The sequence below is a fragment of the Nerophis ophidion genome, linkage group LG02 (genome assembly GCF_033978795.1).
Source record: "Nerophis ophidion isolate RoL-2023_Sa linkage group LG02, RoL_Noph_v1.0, whole genome shotgun sequence".
In the NCBI taxonomy this organism is placed as follows: domain Eukaryota; kingdom Metazoa; phylum Chordata; class Actinopteri; order Syngnathiformes; family Syngnathidae; genus Nerophis; species Nerophis ophidion.
Window position 1 is genome coordinate 31,817,061 of NC_084612.1, and position 20,553 is coordinate 31,837,613.

At 40.2% G+C, this 20,553-nt stretch overlaps 1 protein-coding gene across 1 annotated transcript; it reads right to left on the minus strand.

Moving 5' to 3' along the window:
- Positions 1-2,657: 2,657 nt before the first annotated feature.
- On the minus strand, positions 2,658-20,144 carry tradd (tnfrsf1a-associated via death domain). The gene is made up of 5 exons (XM_061881501.1): positions 20,072-20,144; positions 13,590-13,743; positions 13,228-13,508; positions 6,154-6,292; positions 2,658-3,405 (listed from the first exon to the last, which is right to left on the minus strand). Exons 1-5 carry the CDS (start codon positions 20,126-20,128, stop codon positions 3,107-3,109), a joined length of 930 nt encoding a protein of 309 aa, XP_061737485.1. The 5' UTR covers positions 20,129-20,144; the 3' UTR covers positions 2,658-3,106.
- Positions 20,145-20,553: the final 409 nt, after the last annotated feature.

Here is a 20,553-nt window from a genome sequence, read left to right on the forward strand (position 1 = left end):
AAAATAAGTTTCTCAGTTTGCACATTAAGTAAGTTAAAAAGGATTTGCAAATAATTGTATTCTGTTTTTATGAAGGATTTGCAAATCAACTTTGCTGGTTTTGGGTTTTGGAGTTAGAGCAGAAAAGACTGTTGAAAACCTTCTTCATACTTATTTTACCATTACGACAGCCCTCTAAACATGAAATAACATCATTGAGTGCCCTTTACACTCTTTTAATCCAATACTGTAATGCTACCTCAGGCTGAGCCAATCAGTGGCCACGATACTGAACAAAGTGCTCTGATTGGTATGGTCTCCCTTAGTGGCCAATAATACTATCCATCCATCCGTTTTCTACCGCTTGTCCCATTCTTTTTAGTTTATTTAGCCATTTTTGTATTTGAAAATGCTTAATTTATAGGACCAAACATATGTAGAATATGCTTTGAAAAAAGTAAATAATACCCCCCAAAAATCTGCATTTTCTCTGGCAAGAAACAATTGTATAATATTGGTTTGTAAAATGTCAAAGTTAATGCTTTGAATCAAAGAACTCACAAATCTCAAAAGAGGATATACACTTTTATACCTATAATGCCCATCTAAACACTAATGTCACCGTACCTTTTAAATACCTTACTTGTTTTTCATTTATTTTTGCCATTTTGCATCCAATGCTGAGCCCCAGAAGTACTTCAACTTACAAGCCTACTAAATTTTATTTAGTAGAAATAAAATTAGGCCAAAAAAAACCCTGTAAAAATGCATAATAAATAAGTAAAAAGTTGATACTCACTAATACTAACACAACGCTTTGTATGTGCTTAGAAATATATACGCAACACTTTTGTTTTTGCACACATCTATCCCGTGCTGAATTTAAACATCCGAAACTTTTTCTTTGCGCACAAAAGGCCTATTTCTCTTAATTTTTTTAATAACAAATCCTTCTAGATCTGTCTTAGTGAGCACTTGTCCTTCGTCGAGAAAAACTGCCCACCTCGCATGTGTCGCATATCAATTTTTTATTAAAACTATGTGCATCTGACACCTGGGCCTTGAATGGCGACTTAACTGGCGATCACCTATAAAACTGTAGCTTGGCCAAATGTAACAATATTTATCCAACATTATTCTCTAAATTAAAAATATTGCATACCCACCAAAGATGCAGATTGTTTCAAATCCGTCCTGCTTTCCAAGTCCCTCTACACTTATTTGTATAGTACCTGTTTTACGCTGATCAACCAATCATAGGATGGAGAAATGCTAACATTGCATGTGTGGCAGCCGAACTGGCCCAGTGAAGCAAATTTGAAATCTGATTGGTTGAAGAAACAGCCCCACTGCTATAGAATAGTTTCAGTGACTTGGGCCTGCACTCCTTATTCTGAAGGCCCTGGGCAGATTACACTGACATGGCATCACATAGAACGTGAAATGAGATTGAATACACATATCTAATGCACGGCACCATGCTGCAAGGATCTCGACACCATTCATGTAAGCTAAAAAATATTATTTATGGTAAGGATACTCACTGTACATGTATGTCACCCATTAATGCTCTGGATCAGCATATTCGACAGTGTGTTCCGGTTCCTGCTGGGCTTTTGGATCCGGCAACTTTGCACAGTCATTGAAGAGGAGTGGACTAACATTCCGCAGGCCACAATCAATGACCTGATCATATATGCAAAGGAGATGTGTTGCACTGTGAGAAGCAAATAGTGGTCACAGCATGCAGATCCTGACTGGCTTTACTCAGAATAAAAGTTACTGTGTTGTGGGAAATAAAGGAAAAGGTGATAGAGTACACAACTTACAGCTCTGAGCCTTACGCAGTGTGGTTGTACATCACTGTAAACTACAAACACAATATTAAACATGTTGTTCATTACTTCTCTTCCAGTTAAATAAGATGGTTTCATTTAGAGAAGTGACCTATACATTCACTTCATTAACATATTGCAAACCATTCAGGTAGTCATTCTGTCACATCACTGCCAGATGATCATTACAACATACTTTAATAATCTGTTGTGGGCTTAAAAATAAAACCTAAAAACCCTTGCCTGGATTTGTGTCGCTAAAAGTATGTAACTGCTTTAGTATGAATGTAAACATTCACAAATATCCAGAAATAATGGCCTTAGCAGCAGCTGTGGTTACAGATATGAATATATAACTTGTACAGCTATTTCTGAGGAGAAATAAGCATGTATGTGTGTGTTAAAAGCTTCTAATCCACATTTCACATCTGTATGGAAGGTCAAGTGGCATAAAAAAGTAAGGGCGAGAGGTTGGGCTTTTACGATGAACCTGAATGAAACCGGACAAACTGCAGCGACTTCATCCATCAGTGAATTTGGGCTGTGATAAAACCTTGTTGATAGCACACCTCAGCAGCTACGTCTGCCTCAGTACCCTGAAACAACATGACACAAACACACATTCAGCAGCTACACCAGCAGCCCAGTTTAATCATATGACTAGTGTGTGTGTGTTTGTGTGTGTGTGTGTGTGTGTGTGTGTGTGTGTGTGTGTGTGTGTGTGTGTGTGTGTGTGTGTGTGTGTGTGTGTGTGTGTGTGTGTGTGTGTGTGTGTGTGTGTGTGTGCGTGCGTACGTGTGTGTGACTGGACGGAGGAGGATTAACACTTATTTATTCCTTGGGGAATTTGGACAGAATGATCAGATTTAATTACACTAATGCATAAAACACAAACATGAACATTTTTTTCAAACCATTTAATTTGTGTGCACCCATTTTGTAAGGGTAAAATGATGAAGCTTCATTTGTGCAGTCATTAGAAATGAGATTCCATCTGTAAAGCAAAGGTGAAGTTGTAACAGGACAAAGACTCCACACACATGCAGCAGAGTTCATCTAAATAAAAGCAATAACAGCAAGCCCACACACACACACGCACGCGCACACACACACACACACACACACACACACACGCACACACACACACACACACACACACACACACACACACACACAGAGAGTCACCAATGAAGAGCAGACTTTCTGTAGGTAAAATCAGGTAGTGACTAGAGGTAAAACACACCCCCTTTCTCCATGACTCCACCTCTGTGATCGTACAAAAGTGCCCAGCATTAGTCTCGTAGTTGTACGCCCAGAATAGCTTCAGCCAGGCCGGTGAGTTTGCAATCCTCCAGTGCTTTGACCAGCCGGCTCAGCTTGGCCGCCCTGCCCTCTGACTGCATGAAGCACCTGAGCAGCTGATAGGCCTGTTCGTACAAACCCTCTCTGGCATACTCGTAGGCCAGGTTGTCAATGGCAGTATCCTGTAAAGCCCGACAGTCCCTCCCTAGGGTCCTCCCCACATGCTTCCAATGACGGCCAACTCCATTAGCAAAGCTCTGAACATCTTCTGTCATCAGCATTCGATCCTCTGATGGGAAAAAAAACACATTAATATAAGACTGTACTTTACTGACTCCATAAACAAATTAAAACACTTAAAAAAATATTTGAAATGCTCTTCAGACATGCTGTGCACTTACAGTGTTCGTATGAGTGTTGCTCAGCATTTTTATTCAATAGATTACAGTACTGTGCAAACATCTAGGGTCACCATAAGGCTTGCCATTTGAGCAAAGCTCTATGGACCATAACAATGTTTTCATGATTTTGCATTTATACACTAAAAACAGATCTGAAATAAACATTTCTGAGAATAACGGTGTTATTAAAAAAGAAAATGACTAAGAATTTAGCCCCTTTGTTAAGACTAATCTAGGAAGTTTTTGCTTCACTTAAAGAGGAACTGCTCCTTTTTTGGAATTTTGCCTATCATACACAATCCCCATATGAAATATGAACCTGTATGTTTTAATTATTTTTTTTGCATTATAAGTAGAGATGTCCGATTATGGCTTTTTTGGCGATAGCCGATATTGTCCAACTCTTAATTACCAATTCCGATATCAAACGATACCAATATATACAGTCATGGAATTAACACACTATTATGCCTAATTTTGTTGTGATGCCCCGCTGGATGCATTAAACAATGTACCAAGGTTATCCAAAATAAATCAACCCTAGTTATGGAAAAAATGCCAACATGGCACTGCCATATTTATTATTGAAGTCACAAAGTGCATTATTTTTTTTTAACATGCCTCAAAACAGCAGCTTGGAAAATGGGACATGCTCTCCCGGAGAGAGCATGAGGAGGTTGAGGTGGGCGGGGTTGGGGTGGCGGGGTTGAGGTGGAGGGGAGGGGGATACGGGGTAGCGGTTAGCGTCCCGGAAGAGTTAGTGCTGCAAGGGGGTTCTGGGTATTTGTTCTGTTGTGTTTATGTTGTGTTACGGTGCAGATGTTCTCCCGAAATGTGTTTGTCATTCTTATTTGGTGTGGGTTCACAGTGTGCTGCGTATTTGTAACAGTATTAAAGTTGTTTATACGGCCACCCTCAGTTTGACCTGTATGGCTGTTGAACAAGTATGCATTCACTTGTGTGTGTGAAAAGAATTAAATGTCATGTGACTGGGCCGGCATGTAAAGGCAGTGCCTTTAAGGTTTATTGGCGCTCTGTACTTCTCCCTACTTCCGTTTTTCACGGACGTTTTAAGAAGTCATAAATTGTACTTTTTGAACCGATACCGATATTTTCCGATATTACATTTTAAAGCAGTTATCGGCCAATAATATCGGCAGTCTAATATTATCGGACATCTCTAATTCTAAGTAGTGAAAAAACGCTATCAAAAGTAGCTAAAAATAGAGCTAAAGGGGATTCAATCTATTTTGCCTATAAACCCCTCAAAAATCATCCAACAAAGTTTTATATACATGCTTTAAGTATGTATTTAATGTAGTAACAGGCACATTCATAATAATAATAATGTAATATTTACAGTGTTTTGGTAATTTAAAGCATTTAAAGGTCATTTACATTTTTGGGGCGCATCGTTCACTACGTTTTCAACAACTACCACCACTTAATGAGAGCTAACGACGACTTTTTTGGACAAATGTTGATGCAGAACCTTACATTGCCTAGCATGAATATACGGAAGAAGAGCTACAATTTTAAGAAGCTGGGTGCTAAGCTGATTCCGTTTTAGTAAAAAAACTAAGCATCATGCAGCAGTATTTCTAAGTGCTAAACAAGAAATACAAAGTAAAAAATTAAACACATACATACTGTACAATGTCCGCTCTCACTGGGATTCCGACAGAGCAAATGTTTATATATTTCTGCGTGTGGTCTGAATTTGATACATTTTCATTAGCTACACTAATGAAACAATTAATCGGAGCACCGGAATATAGATCAAAGCTTTTTTATTATCAAATCAATCGATTTAATCCAGTAAACGCTGCATTCGTATATCTGACCATGTCCTGGGGAAATCAACAGTGTCAAAGTAAAAAACATTTTACATTTAATGTTACATTCATAATAAGTTCAGGCCTACCATAGCTCAGGGTCACTGTGGCTGCAGGTGATGATCAAATTTAGGTACAAGAATAAAACTTGATTGTGAAGTGAACACTTTGTGCGGCCCAGAATCACCTGGAACTCCAGCAACCCCCAGTTACAATGAGTTTGAGTCCTCTGACTTGACCTTAAATGGCAGGAGACCCAAATGTAATGTTTTAGAACATCAGAACAAATGCCTTGAAAAGGGTTATTAAAAATTACAATTATAAAAGCTAGTGGCGGCTAAGACTTTTGCACAGTTCTGTATATATGAACTTGAACGTAGCATGAGCAATACACATTAAATTATGGAACATGCTGGCAATTGACTGACCAAATGTCATAATATACGAAAAAAATTCGAACACTGGTTAGATCCACATTGAATATGACAATTCAAAAGAACACTGGCTTTTTCAAATTAATGCAATCCACATGTATTATCTGCTGGCATGCACTAATCTTCCCGGCAACCATCAATTCATAAATGGTTGGATTAAGGAATCATCTGTCAAACTGCACTGAGTTTATATGCTGTCAGCACATGACAGGCACAACAAATACAGCAGATGTTCACTTACATTATTACGACATGCTCTCTGTTTGTTGTGTCACAAGTACAACTCTCAAACGCTGTGCACGTGTTGGTTTTGACCTGCATTGCTTTATTACTTATTTTAGCTCACAGAGAATAGGTCCTGACTTACCAAAAACTTTATTCTGAAACTTGAAGCAGTTGCTAGGTACTTCCTGAATGAGAGAGTTCTGCTGGGAAGCAGGCCAGTGAACCTCGCGCTCTAGCTGTTGCTCAAGCTGATCGATCTCTTCGTCACGCAGGCGCTCTGGCTGCAGGAAAAGAATGAGAAAAGACAAAACCTCAATCTCCACAAACTATCCTGCATGTGGCTTTAAACATTTTTAATTCATGTGCAAGAACATTTCTTAGGGTGGGGCATTGTGAGACAATAAAAAACAAAAACACTTACAAGCCACAACATTAAGTATCCCTTGACAATTTATTGTGATACAAAGGGAAAAAAATGCCTAAAGTCTTGTAATTGTCCCATACATCCATCCATCCATTTTCTACCGCTTATTCCCTTTGGGGTCAGAGGGGGCGCTGGTGCCTATCTCAGCTACTACCGGGCGGAAGGCGGGTACACCCTGGACAAGTTGCCATCTCATCGCAGGGCCAACACAGATAGACAGACAACATTCACACTCACATTCACACACTAGGGCCAATTTAGTGTTGCCAATCAACCTATCCCCAGGTGCATGTGTTTGGAAGTGGGAGGAAGCCGGAGTACCCGGAAGAAAACCCACGCAGTCAAGGGGAGGACATGCAAACTCCACACAGAAAGATCCCGAGCCCGGGATTGAACCCAGGACTACTCAGGAACTTCGTATTGTGAAGCAGACGCACTAATCCCTCTTCCACCGTGCTGCCCTCGTCCCATTCAACTGTATTAAAATATTCCTAACAGTATTGTCTTGATTTAGTAGCATCTCTCAGGGCTTCACAGCTTCCTGTATGTTTGACTTGTTTGTCCAATCAGATTTCAGTTTCTATGTGTAGCCATGTCAATGTTATCTGCACAGGGGCTTCATAATCAGGAGTGCAGGCTTAGTCACTAAAAATGTAATAGGAACAGGGCTTTTTCTTATAACAATTAGCTCGATTTCCCACAATAATGCCAGAACTTGTCCGTCACACCATTTGGATTTTAAATAATCGACATCTCGATGGATATGATTTTTTAATGTTTAAATTTTTGTACCATGATTGGATAAATAATACCTTTGAATTGCTCCAGAAGTTTGGAGTTGTCTGACCCTTTATCACTGACTAACTCTTTACAGTACTTTGTTACATATGGCCAAGCGCCAAATTTACTTAAGCATTACGTAAGTCACCTAACTTGCGCAGGCCCCGCGATGAGCTGGCGACTTGTCCAGGGTGTACCCGCCTTCCGCCTGAATGCAGCTGGGATAGGCTGCAGCACACCCCGTAACCCAGAGAGGGACAAGCGGTAGAAAATGGATGTATGGATGAAACTTGGTTACGCAATGTTTTAGTTACTAGTAGAAATGTAACCCATATCATTGATTATGTTGTGTAAGATAAAGGGTAAACTAGGTCCCTTGCTTTAAAATTAATTGTATTTATACCCAATACGCAAATTGCATTTCTAGCTGTAATGTCAAGCTTTGTTATATTGCATTTTTTTACTTTTAACCACTACATATCTAGTCTACATTGTACAAATTGTATTTATATTTTAATAATTGTTAAAATTTTAAGCATGTTTCTTCTACAATGTCTTAACTTTGCTAGAAATGGAAGGGAAACCACTGAACCAAGTTTTGTCATATATTGTGTGCAAAGACAATATTTAAGCATTGTAAATATGTTTGATGGTTATGATTGTGATGTGATAGTGGTGGTATTAGGAGGTGGATTAGGTTGAATAAATCCCCACAGAATGCCCAAACACGGAACGCACGGCCCGCCACTGAACTTAACATGCTTAATATTGTGATTGTAGTTTACAGTGGTGTACAAATGCATCATACTGAGAGCAGTTTCTAATATTTTTGCTCTCATATGTGGCTGAACAAACTATTACCAGTGTAGGTGTATTCGTTGAAGCGTCCAGAGTGCATATGATTTAATATTGACAAAGAAGCATTCAGCTGATGTGTTCATGATGTAATTAGTCCACTTATGTAAATGCAGGTGAGCTAATTGCCTTCCCATCAGATTCGTCACTCGTCATTTAATGCACCACTCTCACATATTATATAAGAATTGTATAATTAATGGTCTGACACTTTATAGGATTCAAAAGGGTTCATTATGGTTCCTTATTCATATACTTTTTCAAATGTTCTTTTAATCATACCATATTTTCGGTATATTAGATGGAATTTTTACCTGACATGTTGCGACTGTCATCTGCAGTCTTCTTCGGAAGAGTCATCTGACCACTAGGACGTGTTGCCTATCAGCTGTTCTTATAGGTGTGGCCAACCAAGCAGACCTGTCATGTCTACCTGGTTGGCTCCCCCCACCCCTGCTGCTTGATGGTTAATGGAGGAGGGAGTCCCAGGTATGCGAGAGCATAAATGCTCCTTCATCCCGATTGACGGTTTCCTTGGGCCGCTACCTTAGTTCGATCACCTCCTTAATCCATCGTGTGATTTTCTTACTTTCTGTCTCAATGATTTTGCTATTGTCCCAGTCCATGATGTGGTTATTTATTTTGCAATGATCTGATATGGCTAATCGAGATTCAAAGATAATCTGTTTTTGTCAAATAATGTCTTTATTTTCTTGTTATTGTTTGTATTAGATTCTTTGTTTTCTTTCCTGGACAAAATTCAGTAAAGTTGTCTGCAAGTAATACTAACTTTAAGTCTTTTGTAACTTTAAAAATGTTGTTTGTATAGAGATTGAACAAATTTGTTCAATTATTGATCGATCCCTGTGGTACGCCGCAAGATATATTTAGCCCGATTGACATGTGTTCACCGAGCATCACGCATTGCTTCCTGTTAGTGAAGTAGCTTCTTACCCAGTTTAAGATCAACCCTTTGTAAGTTTTGCACGTATCCTCTGCCTCTATAGATCTTTGGGTTTATAGATATTCTATATATTGTGTTTTTCTTGTTCTAAGAGTTTTTCAGGCTCTTTGTCACCTATAGTTGATAGTTCTTTGTTTGCTTTTTACAAGTTGTTTCTATGGACAGTGTTTGTCATACAGCATAATGAAAGTATAGAAAAAAATACCATATGCTTCACCTATATCATTTTTAGTGTACACATTGTCCCAAATTTGTTCTCTCAAATCTTTCTTAAAATTATTCATGCTTTTCTCTGAGTATAGTCTTCAGAAAGTGTTTTTATTATCCATGTTTTTCTTCCTATAGTTTTCGTTATAGATTGTGAAAAATGGTAAATGATCACTGATGTCGATTACCAGCAGACCACTTGGATAGATAGATGGAGTGTACCCTATTGATTCCTTCAGGAGAGTTCCCTCAGGAGTATTATTATCAAACTCATTAATAATAATATTAGATAGTACTTTATTGATTCCTTCAGGAGAGTTCCTTCAGGAAAATTAAAATTCAAGCAGCAGTGTACATAGTTGAGATCAAGTTGAAAAAAAAAAAAAAAAGTAAATAATGGGGGTTTAAATGGAAACAAAATAGAGAAATATTACAATAAGAATAAAAAATAAAAAGCAACAATGGAAATAAAAATATAACAGTAAAATAAGAATATAACAAGACAAAGTGGGCAGTAGTGACCATGTTATGAAAAAGATGACCATGTGTCATGTCTGACACATTGTACGGTAATTCTGCTTGGCAGTGTGATTCTAGGATATAAACTCATGCTATACATTATATCTAATAGTTTTTAGTTTTTTTCAGGGTTAAAGAGGTCAATGTTGAAGTTACCACATAAGAAAATTTCTTTTTTACTGATTTCAGAGAAGTTTAACTTAATCCAGTGCTTCTCAAATATTTTCTGTAATGCTTCCCCTCGGAAAAATAAATATTTCACGCCCCTCCGCTCTTCATTGTCACTATAAAATCTTATAACTTATCAATAAAACTGTTAAAACTATACCTCTGCCTAACAATGTAAGTGTATTAAGATTAAAGGAAACAACACACCGGTCTTTTCTCTTCTCTCACCGTCGTTACAGTGAAGCCCAGTCCTATATGCACATCATCATATTCTGGTACTGCAAAAAAAAACATTTTCCCCAAGGTCAGACGCGACCCTGGCATCACACTGCGCCGCCCCAGGAGGGCCTAACCCACTATTTGAGAAGGACTGCCTTAATCCAATCCTCAGACATTATAATACTTAACATAGGTGTTCGATGTTCCTCGGTGTCAAGGCCCCGGGGGTAGATGAGATACGCCCAGAGTTTCTTAAGGCTCTGGATGTTGTGGGGCTATCTTGGTTGATACAACTCAGCAACATGGCGTGGACATCGGGGGCGGTGCCTCTGGATTGGCAGACTGGAGTGGTGGTTCCTCATTTTAAGAAGGGGAACCCAAGGGTGTGTTCCAACTATTGTGGGATCACACTCCTCAGCCTTCCCGGTAAAGTCTGTTCAGGTGAACTGGAGAGGAAAAGACGCCGGATAGTCGTACCTCGGATTCAGGAGGAACAGTGTGGTTTTCGTCCTGTTCGTGGAACTGTGGACCTGCTCTATACTCTCGGCAGGGTCCTTGAGGGTGCATGGGAGTTTGCCCAACCAGTCTACATGTGCTTTGTGGACTTGGAGAAGGCATTCGACCGTGTCCCTCGGAAAGTCCTGTGGGGAGTGCTCAGAAAGTATGGGGTATCGGACTGTCTGATTGTGGCAGTCCGCTCCCTGTATGATCAGTGTCCGAACTTGGTCCGCATTGCCAGCAGTAAGTCGGACACGTTTCCAATGAGGGTTGGACTCCGCCAAGGCTGCCCTTTGTCACCGATTCTGTTCATAACCTTTATGGACAGAATTTCTAGGCGCAGTCAAGGCGTTGAGGGGATCCGGTTTGGTGGCTGTAGGATTAGGTCTCTGCTTTTTGCAGATGATGTGGTCCTGATGGCTTCATCTGGCCGGGATCTTCAGCTCTCACTGGATCGGTTCACAGCCAAGTGTGAAGCGACTGGGATGAGAATCAGCATATCCAAGTCAGAGTCCATGGTTCTCGCCCGGAAAAGGGTGGAGTTCCATATCCGGGTTGGGGAGGAGACCCTGTATGCCCTAAGTGGAGGAGTTCAAGTACCTCGGAATCTTGTTCACGAGTGAGGGAAGAGTGGATCGTGAGATTGACAGGCGGATCGGTGCGGCGACTTCAGTAATGCGGACGCTGTATCGATCTGTTGTGGGGAAGAAGGAGCTGAGTCGGAAGGCAAAACTCTCAATTTTACCGGTCGATATATGTTCCCATTATCACCTATGGTCATGAGCTTTGGGTTATGACCGAAAAGACAAGATTACGGGTACAAGCGGCCGAAATGAGTTTCCTCCGCTGGGTCGCGGGCTATCCCTTAGAGATAGGGTGAGAAGCTCTGCCATCCGGGAGGAGCTCAAAGTAAAGCTGCTGCTCCTCCACATAGAGAGGAGCCAGATGAGGTGGTTTGGGCATCTGGTCAGGATGCCACCCGAACGCCTCCCCAGGGAGGTGTTTCGGGCATGTCCGACCGGTAGGAGGCCACGGGGAAGTCCCAGGACACATTGGGCAGACTATGTCTCCCGGCTGGCCTGGGAACGCCTCAGGATTCCCCTGGAAGAGCTGGACTAAGGGGCTGGGAGAGGAAAGTCGGGCTTCCATACTTAGGCTGCTGCCCCCGCGACCCGACCTCGGACAAGCGGAAGAAGATGGATGGAGGCGTTCGATATATACATTTAGTCAATACATTTTCTTTCATGAATATTTCAATGGTTGTTCATTGTAAAATCTTATCAGGAGCAAATTACATGTTTGTTTTTTTATCAGTTCAGTCCTTCATCATGTACACTGCAACAAAGCCTCTGTTTTTGCTAGTTGTGTTGATGTAATTTAGTTCATGTCCGCCACATCAAAATCTATTCCTTTTTTGTCATCAATCCATGTCTCTGAGATTGCAATCACTTAAACTGAATAGTTTGTTGAATTGTTCCAAAAATGCTCCATATTGTTGTAATTTGCATTTAAGCTTCTGCTGTTGAAATGGGTAATTATTACATTCTACAATTCCAGACTTTTATGGTCTATGTTGCAAAAGGTTTTCAATTCCATGTTGGATTGGGTGCTGCTATCATGAATGTACAGTATGTGGAATGATGTTACCTCTAACAGTCAAGTTCCTTTTGTCCTTTGATAAGACACCAACTCCTCCAATTTGTCAGATTATTTTTCAAGTGCATGGTGATAACTACCTGTCCAAGTCCACTATTCTTTTCACCACCAACATTTTATCTTCCTCTGGTGAGCCATTTTACTTTATGAATATTTTACAGTGTGTTTGTATCTTTAATTTGTCTTTTTTTCCTTAAGTATCTTTCTTTTTTGGGTGAGTCAGCATTCTTGTTGGTTACAAGGTCATTTATGTAGACATATTGTCCCTTTCAGTTTGCGTCCTTGTTTCAAGAGTGCGATATTATTTTTTCTGTTCACAAACCTTAAAAAGATAATTGGTCTTTCATTTGTTGTTTTTGGCAGGGTGTAAGAAGCCTTAATGCTTTTGCATATCCAATTATATTCCCTTAATTTGTAGGTATCTCTTGTTTTATTCATTGACATTCTCCCCGTTGTCTGCGGCCACAGCGCGTGCGTACGAGTGTGGTTTAATCTCCAGACCGGTGATGACAATGCAGGAGTATTGTTATAGCATGTCCACCCATTGCTCCAGATCCAAGATGCGCACATCTTTGTCCTCGTTCTGGAGCCATAGAAATTACACTTTCGCTTGTAAATCTGGGAACTGCTTCTGCTGCAATTGGACAGCGGTAACCTCTTCGGCCAAGGAGTCGAGTGACTTTCTGATCTTTTCAATTTTTTCAGCTGGTGGGTTTCTCTTAGAGGGCATGCCCGTAATGACACCAAACCAGTCATGTGACAAGCAGTTTGCCTTTCTAAGACACTAAATACACACAGTTAGGGCTTCCAAACATTGTTAGACTACATCAGTCCTTCTCAAATATTTTCTTCATCCTAGGGGGGGGGCGTAACGGAAAATATTTTAAAAGCACTGGACTATATTAAAAAAACAGAAACATTCCTACCTGTGACAGGTGAATGTGCTGTAGGCAAAGTTCCAGCTTATCCAAACATCGATCCAAGACCTGTGTACCGGCCTTGAGCTGGGTCTCCACAGTGAACTCTTGTGCCAGCGCTAGAAGTCGACAGGCATGCTGGGAGATGGACTGCCGCATTGCTCCTGAGCTGTAGCACTCCAGGAAGTGCTGACACGCTGCTAAATCCATAAACTTCACCTCCACTCCAAGGAACGGATCAGCATCATGAACCTTTATTATCTCATAACCAGCCAGACCACCAGCAGAATCTGACCATGGAAAATCCACACAATCATGCATTTGTTTCCTGTGCATACTGTACATTTATTTCTAAATGTGTTTGTGCTTACCTATGAGCGTCAGTTTGATGACTTTAAAGAAGATGAACTTTCCCTGTTGGTCTTTGTAGAGCGTGAGCAGGTTTACATCGGGACAGAGGGACTGCAGAAACAGAACAGCACATCCTGTCCATGGTCCTCCATCCAAAACCTTGTCTGCCATCCTCTGAATGGAATTTGCAAAATCACAAAGTCATAAAATACTAACAGGTGATAGTGCTGCTGTAAGCCTAAATACAATAACATGCAGAACATGACCTGCTTTTAAATATGGTTGTTTGTCTTAAGTGTCAGCAATGAACAGTTTAACAAATAGGAATGTGAATACGTATTAAAATACTTGGAAATGTACTATTTCAAATTGAAACACAACAAAACATATACTTCAGTCTCTTTTTGAAAATGTTGCATTGTTATAACGCTATATAACTTTTAATTCAGTATTAGTAACAACAGCTAAGGATTTGCCTATCGCTCGTTCGGCCACCGATCAGTATCAGATGATTTTCATTCAAAATAACTTGACTGACATTGCCAATTAATATCTTTAATGTTGATCACAAATGCAGATCCGCTCTGGCTTTTTTTAGTGCCCCAAGTGACAAGCAAGCAGTTATTAAGTATGTTTATACATTGTGGAGCCTAAGCTAATAATAATCACCGCCTTTATGGCAAATAAAGTGCATTTCTTAGTATTGAAATATCACTAGAGTATGAAGCTAAACATGTTACACAGCGAAAGCAAGTTGGGAATAGGCATCCTAATACCTGAGCTAACACCTAAGATAGCTAAAACAACACCAATAAATAAGTGAATTCTAATGTTTAAGAAGTGTAAATGAAACCATGTTACAGCAGAGTGTAAGCAGCTATTGACAGGAAAGTAACAAGCAGTTTAATGGGAGTCTCGAGACAGCATACTACAACAAAAACAGTTGGTGTGTCAGCATTGTCACAGTCAGTGTACTACATGTAAGTGAGAGGGTTGATCGATCCATAATTCGGTGGTGTCGATACCAAGTGCAGTATCAGTATGTAATTAATACTGGAGTGATTAGTTTGGTATTTTTACATTTCTCAATTTTTTGTTGTTTACAAGTTCAGGTAATCTTTTCATTGGACACATGAGGACTTTAAGGGGGGAAACTAAAGGATTGATGAGTATCAATCAATCAAATTGTATCTGTATAGCCCTTAATCACGAGTGCCTCAAAGGGCTTCACAAAATCACAATGACATCCCCTAAATAAAACCAAATCTTGACACGGAATAACTAAAAAAAACAGTTGTAGAGAGTAGTGTATGCTAGATTTAAGTTACTGTATGCTATTGACTTTACTTTAATCAAACAAGTGTAGGTAATAGACAAGATTAAGGAATTAGTTTAAATATTGGGTTGAAATTGTTAAACTGTCCATAGTACTCACTATAAATCATTCTAAAAAATTACAGTTAACCCTTGTGTGGTGTTCATATTGTTACTCAGCCAGTTTTTGTGGGTCTGATGGACCCGTTGCATTTTGTGGCTTTTATTACCTCTCAATCAAACACTTTTATGTTAAAATACTGAACAGATGTTTACCTTATCCCAAAAAACATCTGTAATGAAGTGCTTCAAGAGGCTGGTAAAGGAATACATTGTCTCCAGACTTACCCACCCCATTCGACCCATACCAGTTTGCTTATCACCCTAACCCAGGGGTCGGGAACCTTTTTGGCTGAGAGAGCCATACAAGCCAAATATTTATAAAAGTATTTCCGTGAGAGCCATATATATATTTTTTTTTAACACTGAATACAACTACATGCGTGCATTTTAAGAAAGATCAACATTTATAGAGTATAATACGTCTCTTATTCTTTTTAATAACATTGTTATTCTGAGGCTAACCAAAAATAGATAAAATACTTCTTACCATTAATCCGACTTCTTGAACAGGTGCGGTAGAAACCGGATAGATGGATGAAAATGCATGAGAATGGTTTGTTTTTTTAACGTTATTTTTGACACTGTGATTACCATCTTATCGTGTTAAGCAATGTCAGCTAAGATATATCTGAGAGCCAGGTGCAGTTATTAAAAGAGCCACATCTGGCTCTAGAGCCATAGGTTCCCTACCCCTGCCCTAACCGCTCCACAGAGGACGCCATATACTCTGCAAACACCTGAGCTTAGAACATCTGGAAGGAAAGGACACACACGTGCGGATGTTGTTTCTGAACTTCAGCTTGGCGTTCAACACCAGCATCCCGCAGCACTTGGTGAGCAAACTGGCCCCCTTTGGACTCAGTACCCCCCCATGCTTAACTTCCTCACAGACGGACACCAATCTGGGAGAATGGGCTGCAACACCTCCACAGTCCACTGCTGTTCACGTTGTTGAGCCATGACTTCTGCGCCAGGTCCACTACTAACCACATTGTGAATAATACAACAGTAGTGGGCCTCATCCGTGACAACAACAACATGGATTACAGGGAGGAGGTGAAACATCTGGTTGTCTGGTGCAGAACCAACAACCTGCTCCTGAACGTCCACAAGACCAAGTAGATCATTGTCGACTTCCGGAGGCACCAGTCCAGCTACACTCCACTCTTCATCAACGGCACAGCGGTGTAGATGGTAAGCGGCACCAAGTTCCTGGGGGTGCAGATAACCGACAATATGACCTGGTCCCTACATGCCGGAGCGCTTGTAAAAAGAGCTCAGCAGCGCATGCACTTTTTGCGTGGGATGAAAAGAGCACAGCTCCTTCCCCCCATTCTCACCACATTCTCCAGGGGCACTATAGAGACCACCTGCTTCTCTGTCTGGACTGGAGCCTGCAGTGCCTCAGAAAGAGGTCCGCAGCCTCAGTAGCAAAACCTCGAGGTTCTGTTACAGCTTCTTCCCTCAGGCTGTAAGACTCTTGAACGCATCATAATAATCCCCTCAATTCCACCCCAAAATGGATTAACTCGCTGGAATATAAATACAATAAAACATACATCTATAAACCTGGATGCATATGCAAAAGTGCAATATATTTATTTGTACAGTAATCTATTTATTTATATCTGTATCTTATTGATTTTTTTATCCTGCACTACCATGAGCTAATGCAACAAACCTACTATGAAGTTCAAATTAGAATGACAATAAAAAGTAAGTCTAAGACCTACACACACTGGCTGAGTAACAACAATATGAACGTTGCATGGAAATTTCTCTGCCAGTTTCCCACAGGGATTCTTCTTTTGTGTTTCTGCACTTGCGGGTTCCCACACAAGGTTGCAACATTGTTTGTCAACACTGTCTGCTCTCATTTTCTCGCACATTTGACCCTCTGATGTTCTGTGTATCTACACTCTGCCCTCCCCCTGTCTAGGCCTGCTGTGTGTGTGTGTGTGTGTGTGTGTGTGTGTGTGTGTGTGTGTGTGTGTGTGTGTGTGTGTGTGTGTGTGTGTGTGTGTGTGTGTGTGTTACACAGAACATCAATTTCTACTCCTTCTATTAGCCCTTGGTCCAGTGGACCCGGACATCTTATGTGTAATAGAAATGTGTAGGAGGGTGTATGGTGTGTGTTCATTAAATATGTATTCTGATACATGTTCTTCACAGAAAGTGAGCCAAAGCCAATGAGTCTCAGTTTGAAAAATGTATTGATTGTATAATTTTTCTTTAAAAAAAAATCAAAAACGGGTCCCACAGACCCGAACACCACACAAAGGTTAACACATGTGATCGGTATCGGAATTGGTATCAGCTGATCTCACTCCTGGATGATCGTATCGGCAGCAGAAAAATTCTGATTGGAACATCCCTAGTTATATCATTTTGTAAAATACATTTAGCCCCTGAAATTGGAGGCGCATGAGAGGAATGAAATTATTTTATGGTACAGTAAATGCCATATTGTTGTGAATCCTGCTTAAAAAAAATCTAAAGCTTTTGTGTTAATTCTTCAACGACATACCCACTGGTTTTCATCCATATCATTTCATATGGTTTAACTTCAAAATGGTGGAAAAGCCACCACTACCGTATGTTCACATGCACTAAACTGATGGTGCCTACTAACCGAGGCTCCATTCCACATGTCTTATCTTTGTCCCAGCCTCCTCTTGCAACCTTCATTACATAAAAACATGCTTAATCCGAAGCCTCACTCTCCTTTACGATGCACCACTGATCTCCTGTACTCTGAATGAACTACAGAATCCCACGTACTCACTCTCCATGCTAGGGATGCACAAATTGCTGCATAGAAAGAGCATCGTTTGAGCTGGATTATACGCATTTCGTCATACTTCACTAATACACACTGCTGAACTCTTAGGACGACAGGAATCTCAACAATTTAGCCAGTATTTAATTATATGCTATCCTGTCTACCAGTACTCTGAAAGTATACTGTGAGATTAGTTCAGCAGCTGTATGAGGATTAAAGTGATCACCAGGAGCTTAGACTATATAATTTAGCTTTTGCTGCCAAAAAGACAACCTCTTGTGTTCCCTGGACAGTGAGCTTGGATCGTGTCTGCATGAGATAATGTTCAAGAATACAGTTACATTTCAATAACTTAGCCATATTGTTGTGATGTTGATGCTTTGTTTTTCTACTGCTAAATGATAACATGACAGCCACACATTGCTGCAAGGAATAATTATTTTCAGTGTTTATTTCCAAAAAATCAGTCTCTTAAAGGGGCTCTATTTTGCTCATGTCAAATTATATTAGATCCCAGTGGGGCACTATAGGGAGTATATTTTAATAAAATGTATATTCCACAGCCTCCATGCCAACGTGTGTACAGTTAGTCAGGAGTCCAGAGTTGGCTCCAAAAGATGTATGAAGACACACCCCACTCAAATGGTTACGTGCTAATAATTTGATAGTGGATCTCATGCAATTTTATATTGCAAAATGTGGTGTCCAACTATCCCTGGTTCACAAAAAGCCATGATGCATGAAGTGGTAGGAACAGAAGAGAACTGACTCTACGGGAAAAACAAAATCGTTCCATTGCTACCTTACTCCAGCTAAAATAAAAAAAATTCCCACATCTGAAAAAAACGTTTTTTCATGTAGAACAATAGTACCTTTTAAACATAATTCAATGCATGAATCTAAACATTTTCAGATGTAAAATAGAGCCAATTTCAATGAGGGAGAACATTATCAGAAATTGTCAATTTACAGGAAAAAAAGGAAACACTCCATTGTTTTTGTAGTGCCACACTGATTGTAGCAGTTTTGTAGCAATTGATAAAACCTCACAAAGCAATATTTGGAATGATTATTTCATTAACATAGGAATATATTTCCAAATACATGCTCATGGGGATATTATTCACCCAAAGAGATTGTTTAGAGCAGTAATTCTCAAAAGGGCTCTATCTAGTGGTACGCCAAAGTCTGTAATAATTAATGTACTGTATATGGAGTATTAATGTTGATGATCTTGCAGTGGTCAAAATATGAAATGTATTTGTTAAATAAAACCTCTGCCTTGCTTTTTATGAATATTTAGGAGTAAAATGCTACCGTATTTAATGTTTGAGAACCACTGCTTCAGAGAGTTTCTGAATAGTTCCATCCATCCATCCATTTCCTACCGCTTATTCCCTTTGAGGTCGCGGGGGGCGCTGGTGCCTATCTCAGATGCAATCGGGCGGAAAGCTTTGTACACCCTGAACAAGTCTCCAACTCAAAAGGACAAAAAAACGCATCAATTGAATTTGTTTTATTCAGCCATTTAAATCATCCATCCATCCATTTTCTACCACTGAGTCCCTTTTGGGGTCACGGGGGGCGCTAGCGCCTATCTCAGCTACAATCGGGCGGAAGGCGGGGTACACGCTGGACAAGTCGCCACCTCATCGCAGGGCCAACACAGATAGACAGACAACATTCACACTCACATTCACACACTAGGGCCAATTTTAGTGTTGCCAATCAACCTATCCCCAGGTGCATGTCTTTGGAAGTGGGAGGAAGCCGGAGTACCCGGATGGAACCCACGCATTCACGGGGAGGACATGCAAACTCCACACAGAAAGATCCCGAGCCTGGGATTGAACCCAGGACTACTCAGGACCTTCGTATTGTGAGGCAGACGCACTAACCCCTCTTCCACCGTGAAGCCCTGAATAGTTTCATGGTATGATTAAACCATTTGTATGCGTTTGAACTTACTGAAATGTACAGCAATGTTACCTAGGTACAATAAACAAAGGTTGGCTAGGAACTTTTAGTGTCACAAAATTGTAATTTAAAAATAACTTGTGAGCAAGCTAATCTTCAGGAGCCGGCAAAACTACTATACAACATTCTTAGTGTATTGCTGTTGACAGCAGGACAGCTACCGTAAAAGCTTGAATTCGATGAAACAGGAACATTTTTACCTCACTATTTGTACAACTAACAATTTGCTAGACCGAGTGACGGATAGTTTTTCACTTTAGAAAGTGAATTTAAAGAAATTGTTTGCTTAAGTGGACGGGGACTTACCTCACAACTTTTTTTATTGTTCGATGACGCTTCCTCTTCACAAAAGGTTACGCCCATCGATACTGTTGTTACATTCTCGCGTCCTATTGGTTGAGAAGAAAAGGACGATTCTGATTGGCGAATTGTTGCTCAAGGAGCGGCATAAACCGGAAAAAAGTGTTGTTTTTACAGTCAGGCGGAGAGGGTCTAACGGTAGAATGGATGGAAAAGCTTGAAAGTAGGGCAGCCTCATTCATTCTGCGTAGAACTCTTCATAATTTACAGCGACCTAACGTATAAATGTTTGATGAGAGGGAAGAGTTGTCTACATTTCTTATGTTTAATGTGTATATTAAAACCTACACTTACTGTATTTTATTGTACATGTGCTACTTATATGATTAACACCTTCTCACAATACTGTCACAGTGAAGTTTAACATATAATGTGCACAATCATGATAAAAGTAGCAGTGTCAATGAGACCAAAATAACTGAATACAC

What these genes read in the sequence shown, in the direction of transcription:
- tradd (XM_061881501.1), bottom strand. Translation starts at nt 20,128, where the DNA reads ATGGGCGTAACCTTTTGTGAAGAGGAAGCGTCATCGAACAATAAAAAA. An exon ending in ACAATAAAAAAAGTTGTGAG is followed by an intron (nt 13,744 to 20,071) that starts GTAAGTCCCCGT and finishes AATTCCATTCAG; the next exon opens with AGGATGGCAGACAAGGTTTT. An exon ending in AGCACATTCACCTGTCACAG is followed by an intron (nt 6,293 to 13,227) that starts GTAGGAATGTTT and finishes CTTTTCCTGCAG; the next exon opens with CCAGAGCGCCTGCGTGACGA.